The sequence below is a fragment of the Salvelinus fontinalis genome, chromosome 18 (genome assembly GCF_029448725.1).
Source record: "Salvelinus fontinalis isolate EN_2023a chromosome 18, ASM2944872v1, whole genome shotgun sequence".
NCBI lineage: Eukaryota > Metazoa > Chordata > Actinopteri > Salmoniformes > Salmonidae > Salvelinus > Salvelinus fontinalis.
The window spans coordinates 40,602,770-40,617,222 of record NC_074682.1 but is presented as its reverse complement, the minus strand read 5'-3'; the positions used below and the strand labels follow the sequence as shown (position 1 = coordinate 40,617,222).

Sequence of the window (14,453 nt, the reverse complement as noted above, 5' to 3'; positions counted from 1 at the left end):
CAGAACTTTTTGGAGTTAGAGCTACAGGATGCAAATTTCTGCTTGAAAAAGCTAGCCTTTGCTTTCCTGACTGACTGCGTGTATTGGTTCCTGACTTCCCTGAACAGTTGCATATCGCGGGGACTATTCGATGCTATTGCAGTCCGCCACAGGATGTTTTTGTGCTGGTCGAGGGCAGTCAGGTCTGGAGTGAACCAAGGGCTATATCTGTTCTTAGTTCTGAGTTTTTTGAACGGGGCATGCTTATCTAAGATGGTGAGGAAGTTACTTTTAAAGAATGACCAGGCATCCTCAACTGACGGGATGAGGTCAATAATCCTTCCAGGAAACCCGGGCCAGGTCAATTAGAAAGGCCTGCTCGCAGAAGTGTTTTAGGGAGCATTTGACAGTGATGAGGGGTGGTCGTTTGACCGCGGACCCGTAGCGGATACAGGCCATGAGGCAGTGATCGCTGAGATCTTGATTGAAGACAGCAGAGGTGTATTTGGAGGGCAAGTTGGTCAGAGTGCTTCAAGAGTGCTTCATTGCTCAGCAGGGTTTTGTAGAGAGGTGATGCTGGGCACTGTGTCCCTGCCTCACAGGTAATGGGCTTTACATGATCACCTGAGCTGTAGTTGTGATCACTTAGAGATGGGTCTTCCCATTGGGTTTGGGCATCTCTGAAGGCATATCCATTCTTTCTATTCGTGTTGGCCATTCCCCATTTTCAATTTGGGGAAAACTTGAACCTGTTGTGTCATCTGTTAAGAAATCCGTATGGCTTGTTAAACAAGTCAATGGACAATTAATAACAAAACACCATACTGCATGGATGCTCCTAATAATATGTAATAATCATAATAATTAAGTATGTCTTTTTTTTATTGAGTTGTAGAGAAAATAAATTGTGCTATTATGAGACTGCTTAGTTACAAGAGCAAGAGGGAGACACAAAATGAGAGCATGCAAACTGCTCAAGCGTTTGGCTTACCTGTCACTGATGACTGCCTGACCAACGCCCGACGCGTCTTCACGAGTGGAGTATCGTAGCCAAGCCATTTTTCTGTGGATGCTCCACTGTAGGCTTATTGTTAAAGAAGTGGTAGGAGCATACAAAGGGACGTTTTGGTGGTTTCTTTAGATTAAACGCTTTGAGCCAGAGCCGCAAAGACTGTGTTTTTAGGAGGTGGATGGAGGTCGTATGGGACTCCACAGATCGATGTAGCGGTTGGTGTTCAAAACATTGCTGTTGTAAAAACTGCCTCCTTCATCCAATTGTGACAGCCTCGTAATGAACATATAATGATTGTCAGGGTGATCGATTAAGATTTTGTGCGATTCTGTCAGTGTAAAATTTTCAAGCTCTCAACGGAAAGTACCACTTTTGCATGCGCTAGCGTCACGCGAATGTTGCCGGAAATAGAAACACAATTGCAACGAACTCGCTGTGACGTTCCAGAATAAGGCGAATTCCATTTTTTTTCTGCATCAGAATATAAACGAACTGGACCGGAAGCATGGGTGCCGACCGTACATTTCACAACAATGAGAGTTTTAGAAAGTTTATTCGTTTGCAAAATCATGGACAGTTCAGCAAAGCACTCACCATTTTGAACAGGAGGACCTGAGGGATGGGTGCCGACCGAATTATATCTCTCTAGCAACCCTGAATGTTGTAAACGACACAGAAAGCACTCATAGGTATTTGTTTTTAATATATAGTTTGCATAATTATGCTATCAAATAAATCAAACGTTTACTTATTTTAGTTCAACAAAATAACAATACTACTTTTCTGCGGAAGGATATGTGGCATTTTTGCTAGTAATAGACGTCATTTCCATTAATCCGCAATTTACAAACATTTGTTTGTACAATCGAAGTTTCTCTGTTGATGTTACAAATTGACTGACGCTTCGCTTCGGCATTCCAATAGTTTTCTTTCAATGCTAATTGTAAATTATTTCAATTTGCTAGTGAATAAAAGCATGCGTCTACGTTTTCCTGTCTGTCCTGGACAGCGAGAAATGTCTCCCAAGAAAGGGCACATTTGCCATTATGTTAATTCGCATTACGCTTACTTTATTTGCATAATACATCGTTTCTGCAACTGGGTATTGATAAACCTACTTTGCACATTATCACAAGTTACTAAATTAATTCATTTTATGATATTGTTCATTCATTGATAATGATTCCTTTGTCGATGCATAGCATTTTTCCTAGCACTTTATTTTTGGCACATTGGCGGCGCGGTATGTGCAGTCTGGCGCGCCCCCTGGGTGGGTTTAACTCCTAGAATGTTGCTAGGAGACCAAACACAAACTCATTTTGTGGAGATCCCGCTATCATATCTCTAGAATTCACACAGGTAAGACATCGCATCATGTTTGTTGTCGCAAATACAATTACGGGTTGTTTGTAAACTGCATGGACATGGCAGGCTCTGGACAAGACCATATGGCAGTGCGAAATTGCGTCATAGAATGAATGGTTAATTAGCTAGGAGGCTAGGCATTGGTCATGAGTTTTTTACTATGCGTTTGCTTGGTTATTGGACAATGACAACCAACTTGATGTTAATTAAATGTTTAGGCTGTTTTGTGTGGGTTGCTCTTTTTTTTTTAAGTATGTCTGTCTTACCTCTTAAGTCTTGGCTTCCCATTCTGAATGAAGAGAGCGAAGTGGGCCGAGTGACACCAAAACAGCACCCCAGGAGGAGCTTGAGAGAGGAACCATGCCAAAGAAGGGTGCAAAAAAGGGGGGAGCAGGGAAGCAGGCAGGGATGACGGAGGAAGAGAGACTCTTGTACTTGCAGCAGAGGGCCCAGGCAGAGGACGAGATGGCCAAAAGGAAGGAAGACATGCTAACTCAATTTCTCAAGGTACGTTCAAGAATGTAACCCAATGAAAAGTCACACAGCCTGATGAAACTTGTTAAGCCTATTCTATTCTCAATGTCCTTGCATGACCTCTAAGTACTGTCCCCATCATCTCTACCCGTAATGCAACCAGGATAAGCTGCAGAAGGAGGAGCGCAACAGTGCAGTGAACCTGCACAAGTTGACGCAGCAGTGGCGAGCAGTTCTCCGCCAGACACGGGCAGCTGAACTGCGCAGTGACATTGCTGTGCTCAGCCAGACCTTTGAGAGGGTGCTGGACCGGAAGGACAGTGTCATCAAGGTTAGGTATTTATTTATTTCCACAAGCATCTGTGAGAAACTCAGAAGGCTGCTGAGGGGAGGACGGCTCATAATAATGGCTGGAATGGAGTGGTATCAAACACATGGAAACCATGTGCTTGATGTCTTCGAAACCATTCCATGAATTCTGTTCCAGCCATTACGTCTTCCCAAATGTAGGTATCACCGGCCGCCTGTGGTGTGACAGTCTATATCTCTTTCTCTCTGCTGTAGTGTTTGGTGTGTGACCTGAGTGAGGCAGAGCAGCAGTCAGCCCAGGCCCTGCGCTCTCACCTGGAGTGTGTGGACTGTCTGCTGGCCCTGCAGAAGGGTAGGCTGGCATCCCTGGAGCAGCAGTGGAACAGCGGCCTGGAGGGACTGAGCTACGAATTCAATTCTGAGAGGTGTGTGTAAAACCTTCTCACACACACCATGACAGATAGACCTATCCGTCCAGTTCTCTAATAGACAGACAGAGACACTATACACAGTTCTGCACAACAATTAATATAACTGAATTATGCTGCACTAAACTATTTAATTGAAAAGCTTTTCTAACCTTGATGCAAGTTTGATAATTACTAGATAGTGATGCTCTGTGTTGTATGTGAATTGACAGCTGTGTGTGTGTCACAGGTGACCGGCGGCACCTTAATTGGGGAGGACGGGCTCATAGTAATGGATGTAACGGAGTGAATGGAATGGTGTGGAACACATCATTTCCATGTGTTTGATACCATTCCATTCTTTCCATTCCAGCCATTACACACCATTCCAGCCATTGTTATGAGTAGCCCTCCCCTCAGCAGCCTCCTGTTGTGTGTGATAGTGTGTGTGAGAGAGTGTGTATCTTAAATAATTCCACAGCACCCCCCCCCTTCAAAGAAATAAAAACTTTGCCTTTCGTGAACTAACACTCGCACTTGACTTTTTCCTACTAGTACTGACTTTGTTGATAGCTTCTTTATTGTGGAAAATTGTACTAAGATATGTGGTTGTCTCACCTAGCTGTCTTAAGATGAATGCACTAACTATAAATCACTCTGGATAAGAGTGTCTGCTAAATTACTTAAACGTGTGTGTGTTTCCCAGGGAGCAGATCCTGTCCCAGCACCAGCAGGAGTGTGCTTACCTGGAGGATGTGACCTTTGCCATGGAGCAGTTCTACATGGAGGTAGACGGGGAGGCTCGCCAGGACTACCAGAGCACCAGAGACGACATCAAGAACAGGGTAGGGGTCTGGCTCAGACAACCAGCATCAGAGTTGTTATTCCCTCTGGTGGGCCTCTTTCATTTCCCCTCTCTCCATTTGCAGATCCTCACAATTGGTCTAGGATAATTTCTCCTCTTTAGCATGCTAGCAGATACCCATAGACTTCCAGCCATTGGGCTAATGCAAGTTAGCATTGGCTTGCAAAACTACCTCTAACTTCCTTCATACTGGACAGACATAAAAATGGTATCCACGAGTTCATCATTTGGGGAAGTAGATAAAGGGCCTCATTGCCAAAATATCCCTTTAACCTTAATGAACCAGCTGTTAGGGGATTTTTTTTATCGGTTATTTTACCAAGCAAGTTGACTGAGAACACATTCTCATTTACAGCAACAGGTGAGAGGAGGGGGATGAAAGAGCCAATTGTAAACTGGGGATTATTAGGTGACCGTGATGGTTTGAGGGCCAGATTGGGAATTTAGCCAGGACACCAGGGTTAACACCCCTATTCTTACAATAAGTGCCATGGGATCTTTAATGACCTCAGAGAGTCAGGACACCCGTTTAACGTCCCATCCAAAAGACGGCACCCTACACAGGGCAGTGTCCCCAATCACTGCTCTGGGGCATTGGGATACTTTTTAGACCAGAGGAAACACCACTTCCCAGCAGCATCTGGTCTCCCATCCAGGGACTGACCAGGACCAACCCTGCTTAGCTTCAGAAGCAAGCCAGCAGTGGTATGCAGGGTGGTATGCTGCTGGCTATTGTGTGTTGGCTTACATTACCTGTCTGTGATCTGGGATCTCCTTTCCCTCTCCCATTAGAACATAGAGGAGAAACATGCGTTGAGGATCCAGTTAGAGGGGACGGTGGAGGGCCTGTGGCGTCAGTTCCAACAGGCCCTACGCAACTACAATGAGGCTACAGAGGACCGTCACATCGCCTTTGAGTCGTTGAGAACCCGCGACCAGCGCAGTGCCCAGGAGATCGACACGCAGATGAGGAGGCTGCAGAAGATGCAGGTCAGTGTAGGGCTACAGAGACTACTTTTCCAATGGGGGCTGATTCAGACTTAGGAAATCTATGCCTTTTTAACATGTTTTGATTGAAACACTTCTCAGTATTTGGTATTCAGACTTACAGTATGCGGGTGTGCAACAAACTCTTTAGGTGTGCCTCCAATATCCGCACTGAATACATTTAATTAAACTGCTGAAAACCCTCCCACTTGTTGGCCAACAGATTTTCTCATGGAGTTTTCATTTAATAGGGTTTTCAGTACATTTATCAAAAACCATCCCGTTAAATACAGTGTACCTTTTAATTATAATTTTCTCAAGACTCACTAGAATATATCGAGAGAACGGGTTCTGAGTATTAGAGATCATTGAAGAAAGCCAGCAAAATATGTTAATCATATTAGTTTCCATTTAGTAGATTTAAAAATCTGTTGATTATTTAGGTTTAGGAAAGTATTTATGTATCTACCTAATTAATACATTTTTAAAAATGGTTTGGAGTGCCTTTATGCACAACGTATATTGATTAATCAAAAATACATAGGTTTGGTTCATCCTGAAAGTTGCCATATTCAGTTCAATCCATGAAATATTGGAAGGGGAGAAAAGTGTAATATAAATCTACCTTAATCCTCACTGATGATGGAACTGTGATGACAACAGTCCAGTTGTCGTGAACCGTGCGCCAGGCTCCAGGTTTAAACTGCCACATTTTATCTGCGTTCCATAATGATTCAAATAGGCTACATGCCCCAAAATATTGGACAATTTGTAAATAATAATTATTTACTTCTGCTAGCGACCCTCCGCAACAACCACATGGACAGGACAGCGTTTACAGAGGAAACAAATAAAGGTCTTCAAAATCAAACAATGGAATGATATGAAGGGAATTAACCCTAAATTGGCAGTTAAATAAATGTGTGGTTATTACTTATGGTCGCTACCAATAGAAAATTGTAGGAAACAGGAAAAGTTGGGGAATATGATTAAAACATTCTAGAGTGCACAAAGGTACAATTTGGCATGACTGTCATTCTGCTCGGCTTTGCATCTCCAAAATGTATCCTTAAAAGTTATAAGGCCATACGATTTAAATTATGCATAGCGGCACAACATTTCGTACTTCACTGTGGGAAAGGGGCATAAATACCTGTCATGTTGATAAGCTTTTCAGTTTGCAGCCATATTACTGATTTCAAATTTGTCTCCAGCGATCATAAATTAAAATAAATCTAAAACAATTGTTATTTATATTTACAATCCCCTTATCCAAACGGATTACTCATTTACCTAGCTCTTTATCAATTTATAAATTACAGTGCGTGGAGAATGGCGTTATTACTATCGGGTAAAAAATAAAGTAGATGTTTTTCCACTTGGAACCGACGGGTTACTTGACCTTATTCATGGTTTCCTCGTGAGTAAAGGTGGTGGAATTATGAGGGAATTAAGTCAAGGTCAGAATAGACGAATCTGTATACACACCTCTGGCACACCTCCATTTCTGTGATCACCTCCCCAAACGAATATCTGGCGGTCACATGCGTTTCCCCATACTTAAGATCAAGGTCAAAATACGCAGAGAAAAATGCATAAAAAGGGAATTAAGCTCCATTTACAGGCACGTAACTCGGGTCTGAATTCCTCCTATGTAGAATACAGGGTCAAGAGGACTATTCTGTGCAACAATCTACCATATGAAAATAGAATGCTTATATTGCTCATTTGTTATGTGATTGTATTATTAACTTTATTTGAATACAGTATTCATGCATGCCAGCTGTGTATGTCAGCATGAGTGCTCATTTCCCACTGTATTTGTGTGTCTCCCCTCCAGGACTCCATCTCTGCTCTGCGCTCTAGGCTGAACTCCAGCCAGAAGGAGAGTGAGGGGGCAGCACGGGGCCTGAGGGCGGCCAGGGAGGAGGTGACCCTGCAGGCTCGCCACCTCAAAGCCCAGCTGAGCCGTGCCCGTGCTGCCGAGAGGAACCAGCTCACCAACCTCACCGTGCACAGCAACGCCGCTGCCAAGAACCTACAGGGCATCATCACTAAGGTGCTAACGTTAATGCATGTGGACACATACAGTACGTATGATTAGCAGCCAAACATACACACGCTTTGACATGCATACATAGACAGCACACTTATGCATGTGTACTGACTGACATTCACTTCCTATGAATTCTCACACCCTGTCCTGTGATGTTGTGGATCAGGGGGAGAGGCTGCTGCGTCTGGCTGAGATGTGTCGTAAACTGGAGACAGAACATGAGAAAGTCCTGCCCTTCTACATCTCATCTCTCACTGCTGAGGAAGAGAGCCAGGAGAGAGCTAATGCTCTGGAGCCTCCATCTGAGGAGCTGGCACAGGTATTGGTAGTACTGTGTTATACACACACTGATCTGATCTTTGACTCCCACTTTACTTCTCATTTGTAACCCTTGTGCTCAGGCCATGCTGGACTACCTGGTTCTGGAGCGGTTCTGGCAGCGTTATAACAAGGTTCTGCTGGAGCGGCTGTGTTTGGAACGGGAGAGAGGAGCTCTGACCCAGGAGAACCAGCAACTGCGGATCTTACTGCGCCAGTACCTGGATGGCATCTCTGTTAGCGACGAGATCCTCCGCCATCGCAACCCCCTGCTGATGGTGTCACAGCCCACCCTCGCCGTTCAACCCACTGCTGACGCCCAACGCAAGCGCCACACTGTCATTGAGGCAGCACATGTTGTGCAGCGCACGCTGTAGACACAATAACAGGCTCAGATCACACCATCACTCCTAGATTAACTTCAAAAGGGGCTTAAGTTGTACACTGACTAGGAGTAAATAACTTAACTGCCAGAATGCACTCTTCTGACAGAACTCAATTCCTTATTCTATTTGTGTGTAACTTCTTTCTACCAGGTGTCTTACAATATCCATCAAATAAAAGAGGACTATTCTATCCGATAATAACAACATTACCTTGTTGTTTTTACATTTTATTATTTAAATAGTTCTGAGTTTCCTTTATTTATTCTTGCTCTTCTTGGCCTTCTTCTTGCCTGGCCGCTGGGCATTTGCCTTGTTATAGAGGTAGAGGCCCACCATGCCCAGCAGAGTGGGAACAAGGCCCAGACATACTAGGGGGAAGACATCATTCACCATCTTCTGCCATGGGGTTGCCTGGATCAGTGACATCACCTCCACTTCAAACTCTAGAGCAGCATCAGCTAACAGGACAGAGGGAAGAAGAGTGAGAGAGGATCAACTACTGAGTTGTGTGTTGCTGTGCTCAGCCAGACCTTTGAAAAGGTGCTGGACTAGCTAGACAGTTATCAAGGCGAGATATTTATTGCCATATTTATTGTGTGTATAAGTACCTGGGATGGTGGGAGGGTATCCTCGCTTTCCATAGGCAAGGTGTGGTGGAATAGTGGTCTTGATTTTTTGTCTAGAGGACCATAAGACAGAACAAGGTTATTCTCATAGATTTTCATGTTATCCACTATTTGTGATATTTTACCAAAGTAATTTGAGACAGGATCTTTGATTGCTTCCCATAGTGGTAATATCTATATTTGAAACTAATTGTCCTTGCTTAGCCAAGTCATATTGAATTCCTAGTGGAAGTGGTTCTAAATGAATGTAGTCCACTTCAAAATGTTGTATTGGCAGACCGTGACCGTTTACATACCCTTCACAAACGCCTACCAAGCTCTGTTCCAGACCTGTTGGAGATACAGTATCACAGTGAATGATGCAATAACAAACACTGCAAGTGTGAGCTATATTTGAAGGTATATTTAAACAATAAGGCACGAGGGGGTGTGGTATATGGCCAATATACCACTAAGGGCTGGATACAGCCCACATGCCACAAACCCCCCAGGTGCATTATTGTTATAAACTGGTTACCAACGTAATTAGAACAGTAAAAATAAATGTTGTCATACCCGTGGTATACGGTCTGTCAGGCAATCAGCACTCAGGGCTAGAACTACCCAGTTTATAATACTGTTAACTTAAGCTAGTGTTCCTGTTTTGTGTGACCAATATATTGTCTAAAACTGTCTTTTTGAATGGTTGTGATTTTACCAGGGATAACGGTCCTCTTTCCCAGCACAACAACAAGGGGGTCCCGGGACAGTGATGAGTCAATCACCTTGCCATCTGCCAGCAGTTTACCCTGTTCAGAGCATTGGAACAATATGGTAGGTGCATGTTAAGAGATTTTGCGCGCAAGCTGATTCTAATCTAAATGGAAGGTTAAGATGCATATCCCATTCAAGTCACATTAAAATGTGAAACACTTGACAGACTGTTTAATGTTCTTTACAGGAGTGGCTGCACTGGGCACACTGGTTGAAGCAATGACCTCGTTGTGTCAATGAAGTCACGTGGGACCATTCTAGGCAATGAGATGGCAGACACTCCTGTGAACAACCCACAACGGTTTTCACTAGTTAACAGCCACAGTCAAATGGCTTTATCATAAAAATGAAAACAAAATGTGCTTTTAATTTAAGGTTAGCAGTGTGGTTAAGATTAGAAAACGCAACCTACTGCTGAAGACAGATTTTAGGCCCAGTTATGCCTCATCCTTTCTGGTTTGGTCATGTTCTCCTGCTCAGACATTGCTGAGGCATGACAGATCTTACAACGCCTGGTCAGGCATTTTACTTATCAAAACCACATGTTATAGAAATCTGGTAATGAGCAGGAGTGCTGACGTGTTGTATCTTCCCCATCACACTACCGAGTAGAATGTTTGGCACGCGAAAAACGTGTCCATTGCACATGGGGTAAAACACGCAATTTACTTGCCATCACAGATATGATTACAAACTAAGTGGAATGCAAAACTGAAAGTTGCTTTTATTTGACAATATGATTGGCACACGAATTTCCCAGTCTTTAGTGAAAAACGAACTTGCTGCTTTACACCGTGCCACATAGGCAACATCATATCGAGTAAAATGTATCGAGGTGCAATGAATCTGCACCACTTACTTCAATTGCAGAGAACACTTGACCAGATTTAATAAAAATCGACATGTCTCTAAGCATGTAGGCTAGGTCTGATGTCAAACAGGGCGGTGCCTAGCCTACCTTTGAAAATATTAGTTAGGCTATTAATTTACATGTTTTTCTTACCGTATAGTGGATTTGTAGCGTGTCTCCCATTTCTGACATTATAGAGCAAGTTTCGGGTTTCACCTTATGAAGGGGGGAATCAAATTAAGTAATTTGCATTCCAAATAAATAAAATACATCGTTTTATTACACAAATAAGCGATACATTAACAATGTTAACAATAACAAGCTGATAGGCCTACATTGTTTCAATTTGGTCTGAATGTTGCAATGCATTGTATTCGGCTAGTGCAAGCGTCGCCACTTTCCTATCGCTGCTTTCGAGAAAATAGACAGAACTCACCAAGGTTTCCACCAATAACTCTTCCACAACATTTTGCTCGGCTTCAGTATCCTGTGCTGCAACATAAACGAAAGCAGCGAGCATGACTAGGATGACCCCAGTCTTGGCTTTCATTGTAAATCCGACCTTTTGGAAAACTACCCAACTAACTTCAGTGAAGCAAGCGCCTACGATTGACTATCCAAGGTAAAGCAGGCTAGACGCCGGTTAAGCCTGGTGTGTTGTTATATTAGGCTATTGCGATAACAGGGCAGCCGAACCGCGGACGTTGTCCTAAAACACCTGGGTCGCCGAAGTGCCCGCCTTAAACATTCCGCCAGCAACCCAGAAGTCCCTTGCTGATGGGCAACAGTGCAGTTACATTCTTTGTGTCGGTTGAGGGCAGTTGTGAGTATGATAAAAGCCCCAGCAGTTCGGATATGTCCTTTCAACCTGCCTAGGACCAGACTACTTTCATCGCGAGCTGAAACCTCAGATTCAGGGGTTCCCATGGTTGCTGTCCGTTGTGCTGTATCTGATTCGCGCTATAGCCTATTTTCTTGTTTACTTTCCATACCTCACATAAGTCACCACCGTCTGTACTGACCTGTGTGCCAGCTGGACTCAATTACGAATATATAAACCCTAGATTGTTAATGTTATGGTTGACCATTGAGGCTTTGAAGCCATCGGTCCGCCATATTGGCACTCCCCAGTGCAACATGGTCTCAGAGCAAAACGTATATTTTACCAAAAAAATCTAGCACCTCCATTTAGTGTGATATGTTACATTACATTGACCAACCAATGTTGTAGCGGTCGTACAATATCATATGAATTGCAAGACTAAAAGAGATTTGCGTCAGTTCAAATCTGGCATCAGGACAAAATGTGTTTCATAGTCACCGAATATATATGTTAAGTATTTTAATATAAATGGTAAATGCAATTTTCGTATGTACGGGTTCACTGGATCTCCGCGCAGGGTAGATCAGAGAACTGTGGAATGTACTCCAAATAGTAGTTTGATACTATGACAATTTTATTCTCAACTTGTCCATTTGGCCTATCATAGTAGAGGTTTAGCATGGGTAATACTCTTGCTCCTCCTTTGTGGGCCCCCAAACTTGTCCAAGCCCCTTGGCGTTTTCCTTCTCCACATCTGGTTGTTGGGTAGAGCAGCTCCATCCTGTGTCCCCTTCAATTCTACACTGAAACAGTTCCTAATATGGTATTGTCCAGTAATCTAAACTCCTGGTTGGTCTAGAGAGATGAACCCCTCCCCTCTCCCGACTGTCCACAGCTTTTATGGCCTGTGGTGGTCAGTCCTTACCCACCTACACACACACCCCCCTCTATTGTGTGTGTGTGTGTGTGTGTGTGCAACAAAACATAATTCACCTTCAACCAATATGCTAACAGCCTATAGTGCATAAACATAAATCCTAACAAGATGTATAGTATCCTACGTCTTGATCATTTAGTATGACATATTTTGTTTGATTACTTTAGTATGATATGCTACGTTCGACTGCTTCAGTATGATATAATACGTTTGACTGCTTTAGCATGATACGCTACGTTAGGTTAGGCATTAAGGTTAGGGCTAGGAGTTAGATTAAATGGTTAGCTACCATGTTAAGTAGTTGCAATGTAGTTAAGTAGTAAGTAATTGCAACGTTGCTAATTAGCTAAAATGCTTTAGTTGTCTGTGATGAGATTCGAACACGCAACCTTTGGGATGTTATATTTTCGCATTATACATCCAACCACGCTTCTTTCGTTTTTGCCTCAATTAATCTAATGTCAGACCAAACATAACATATCATACTAATTTCAGTGTCCTGGATTTACATAGACCAATGTAATGTAACCTAACATAAAGTAACAATTCATACTAAATGGAGTGGCACAGATTAAGAAAATATAAGCAGCCCTCCATAGGAATGAATGGAATTCTACAGTATTTAAATGAAATTTTTCAAGTACAAAAGTACATATATTAAAGCATTTTTGTTGTTGTATTGGGGATAGTAACGTTAGAAATGTCATAAAAATTATAGCTTAAGAATTGTATTTTTTATTTATCTCACAATATAATTTTAAAATATTCATTAAGGTGTCTGTAATATAACACATGTGGCAAAAACGAATGTAGACACTAATAAACGCATTTCTATAGCTTCCAAAATATTTTTTACAAGATGGAGGCACGTTGGTTACAACACAGCACTCCATATTAGTCATCTAGTGTATTTATGAATCATTGATAAAATGCAGCTCTTTAAAAGAGAAGGGTGCAATTGCAGCGTTCCTGCATTTGGGCATTGGCAGGAACCCCACTATATACACTGCTCAAAAAAATAAAGGGAACACTTAAACAACACAATGTAACTCCAAGTCAATCACACTTCTGTGAAATCAAACTGTCCACTTAGGAAGCAACACTGATTGACAATAAATTTCACATGCTGTTGTGCAAATGGAATAGACAAAAGGTGGAAATTATAGGCAATTAGCAAGACACCCCCAAAAAAGGAGTGATTCTGCAGGTGGTGACCACAGACCACTTCTCAGTTCCTATGCCTCCTGGCTGATGTTTTGGTCACTTTTGAATGCTGGCGGTGCTTTCACTCTAGTGGTAGCATGAGACGGAGTCTACAACCCACACAAGTGGCTCAGGTAGTGCAGTTCATCCAGGATGGCACATCAATGCGAGCTGTGGCAAAAAGGTTTGCTGTGTCTGTCAGCGTAGTGTCCAGAGCATGGAGGCGCTACCAGGAGACAGGCCAGTACATCAGGAGACGTGGAGGAGGCCGTAGGAGGGCAACAACCCAGCAGCAGGACCGCTACCTCCGCCTTTGTGCCAGGAGGTGCACTGCCAGAGCCCTGCAAAATGACCTCTAGCAGGCCACTGCTGAATCCACTGGCAAATGTTGATGTGCTCAAAGGGCCAATAAGAAGCATTGTAGTACATGTCAGTTTTCAATGTGGAGGAAACTCTAAAGCACAATAAGAGCCCTGGAGAAATAGAAAAATAGCCAACTTCCTTGGCTACTCCCCTGCAGAGATAGACAAGATTGTCCAGCAATGGCATGCCATCCATCTTAGTAAATGGAATGAGACAAAAAACACTGGGCTTCTGGAGTGAGATTGGGAAGTTCAGGGATGCAGCTGATATCAACCCGTTTCAAGAACTTGCCACGGCTGCTGTGTCTGTGTTGTCCTTGCCACACTCGAATGCTGACGTCGAGAGAGTATTCAGCCAGATGAGTGTGGTAAAAAGCAAACTTAGAAATTGGATGTCCTTGCAGACCCTTAACTCCATCCTGTACATTTGATATGGACTGAAGCTGTCTGGTGAGGCTTGCTATGAGCACCAGCTGCCTGATAATGTTTTGCAACTTTTTGGCACATCAGCTGCTTACTCATTTAAGTCAACTCCCTCAGTTGCTGAACCTGCCGTAGAGAGCCTTGACCAAAATGACAATGACCAACTCTCTGTGAGCCAGCACAGCCTGTGTGTGTGGAGGGGGGCTGGGGATTTTTTTTTTTTACCTGAATTAGGGCCAGACTAGTTACCATAATTTTCTCACATTGCCATTGACAGTTTTTTCTATTTGTTCTTTTTGGTCCATTTAAATTGTTAAT

At 43.1% G+C, this 14,453-nt stretch overlaps 3 protein-coding genes across 8 annotated transcripts in view; 1 reads left to right on the top strand and 2 right to left on the bottom strand.

Moving 5' to 3' along the window:
* Nucleotides 1-1,672, bottom strand: part of LOC129815514 (uncharacterized) — a 39,872-nt gene extending 38,200 nt beyond the window's left edge. For 2 of the 3 annotated variants that reach the window (XR_008753441.1, XR_008753440.1), the window contains exon 1: nucleotides 971-1,062. Coding sequence is in view for 1 of the 3 variants with exons in the window: in XM_055869408.1 (XP_055725383.1) it covers nucleotides 1,586-1,588 (3 nt within the window). In the remaining 2 variants the exon portion in view is untranslated. Of the gene's footprint in view, nucleotides 1-970; nucleotides 1,063-1,585 lie in introns of those variants that run through there. The other variant, XM_055869408.1, reaches the window with a different exon arrangement.
* Nucleotides 1,592-8,367, top strand: ccdc65 (coiled-coil domain containing 65). Of its 4 annotated transcripts, none has more exons than XM_055869405.1 (9): nucleotides 1,592-1,680; nucleotides 2,631-2,863; nucleotides 2,994-3,161; nucleotides 3,395-3,564; nucleotides 4,253-4,391; nucleotides 5,204-5,401; nucleotides 7,239-7,457; nucleotides 7,621-7,773; nucleotides 7,856-8,367. In XM_055869405.1, exons 2-9 carry the CDS (start codon nucleotides 2,717-2,719, stop codon nucleotides 8,147-8,149), a joined length of 1,488 nt encoding a protein of 495 aa, XP_055725380.1. In that variant the 5' UTR covers nucleotides 1,592-1,680; nucleotides 2,631-2,716; the 3' UTR covers nucleotides 8,150-8,367. The 4 variants fall into 4 exon arrangements, with proteins under 4 accessions (XP_055725380.1, XP_055725381.1, XP_055725382.1 ...); XM_055869406.1 differs by having other exon boundaries at nucleotides 1,599-1,680; nucleotides 2,656-2,863; XM_055869407.1 differs by lacking the exon at nucleotides 1,592-1,680 and adding an exon at nucleotides 2,182-2,350 and having other exon boundaries at nucleotides 2,656-2,863.
* Nucleotides 8,368-8,412: 45 nt separating this feature from the next.
* LOC129815515 (peptidyl-prolyl cis-trans isomerase FKBP11-like) lies at nucleotides 8,413-11,452 on the bottom strand. Its single transcript, XM_055869409.1, has 6 exons — nucleotides 10,824-11,452; nucleotides 10,541-10,603; nucleotides 9,482-9,572; nucleotides 9,081-9,114; nucleotides 8,767-8,837; nucleotides 8,413-8,616 (listed from the first exon to the last, which is right to left on the bottom strand). Exons 1-6 carry the CDS (start codon nucleotides 10,935-10,937, stop codon nucleotides 8,414-8,416), a joined length of 576 nt encoding a protein of 191 aa, XP_055725384.1. The 5' UTR covers nucleotides 10,938-11,452; the 3' UTR covers nucleotide 8,413.
* Nucleotides 11,453-14,453: the final 3,001 nt, after the last annotated feature.

Coding starts and splice junctions, on each gene's coding strand:
- ccdc65 (XM_055869405.1), top strand. CDS start 2,717: ATGCCAAAGAAGGGTGCAAAAAAGGGGGGAGCAGGGAAGCAGGCAGGG. Junction 2,864..2,993: donor TGCTAACTCAATTTCTCAAG/GTACGTTCAAGA, acceptor TAATGCAACCAG/GATAAGCTGCAGAAGGAGGA. Junction 3,162..3,394: donor GGAAGGACAGTGTCATCAAG/GTTAGGTATTTA, acceptor TCTCTGCTGTAG/TGTTTGGTGTGTGACCTGAG.
- LOC129815515 (XM_055869409.1), bottom strand. CDS start 10,937: ATGAAAGCCAAGACTGGGGTCATCCTAGTCATGCTCGCTGCTTTCGTT. Junction 8,838..9,080: donor TTGGTAGGCGTTTGTGAAGG/GTATGTAAACGG, acceptor ATGGTCCTCTAG/ACAAAAAATCAAGACCACTA. Junction 8,617..8,766: donor ATACCCTCCCACCATCCCAG/GTACTTATACAC, acceptor CTGTCCTGTTAG/CTGATGCTGCTCTAGAGTTT.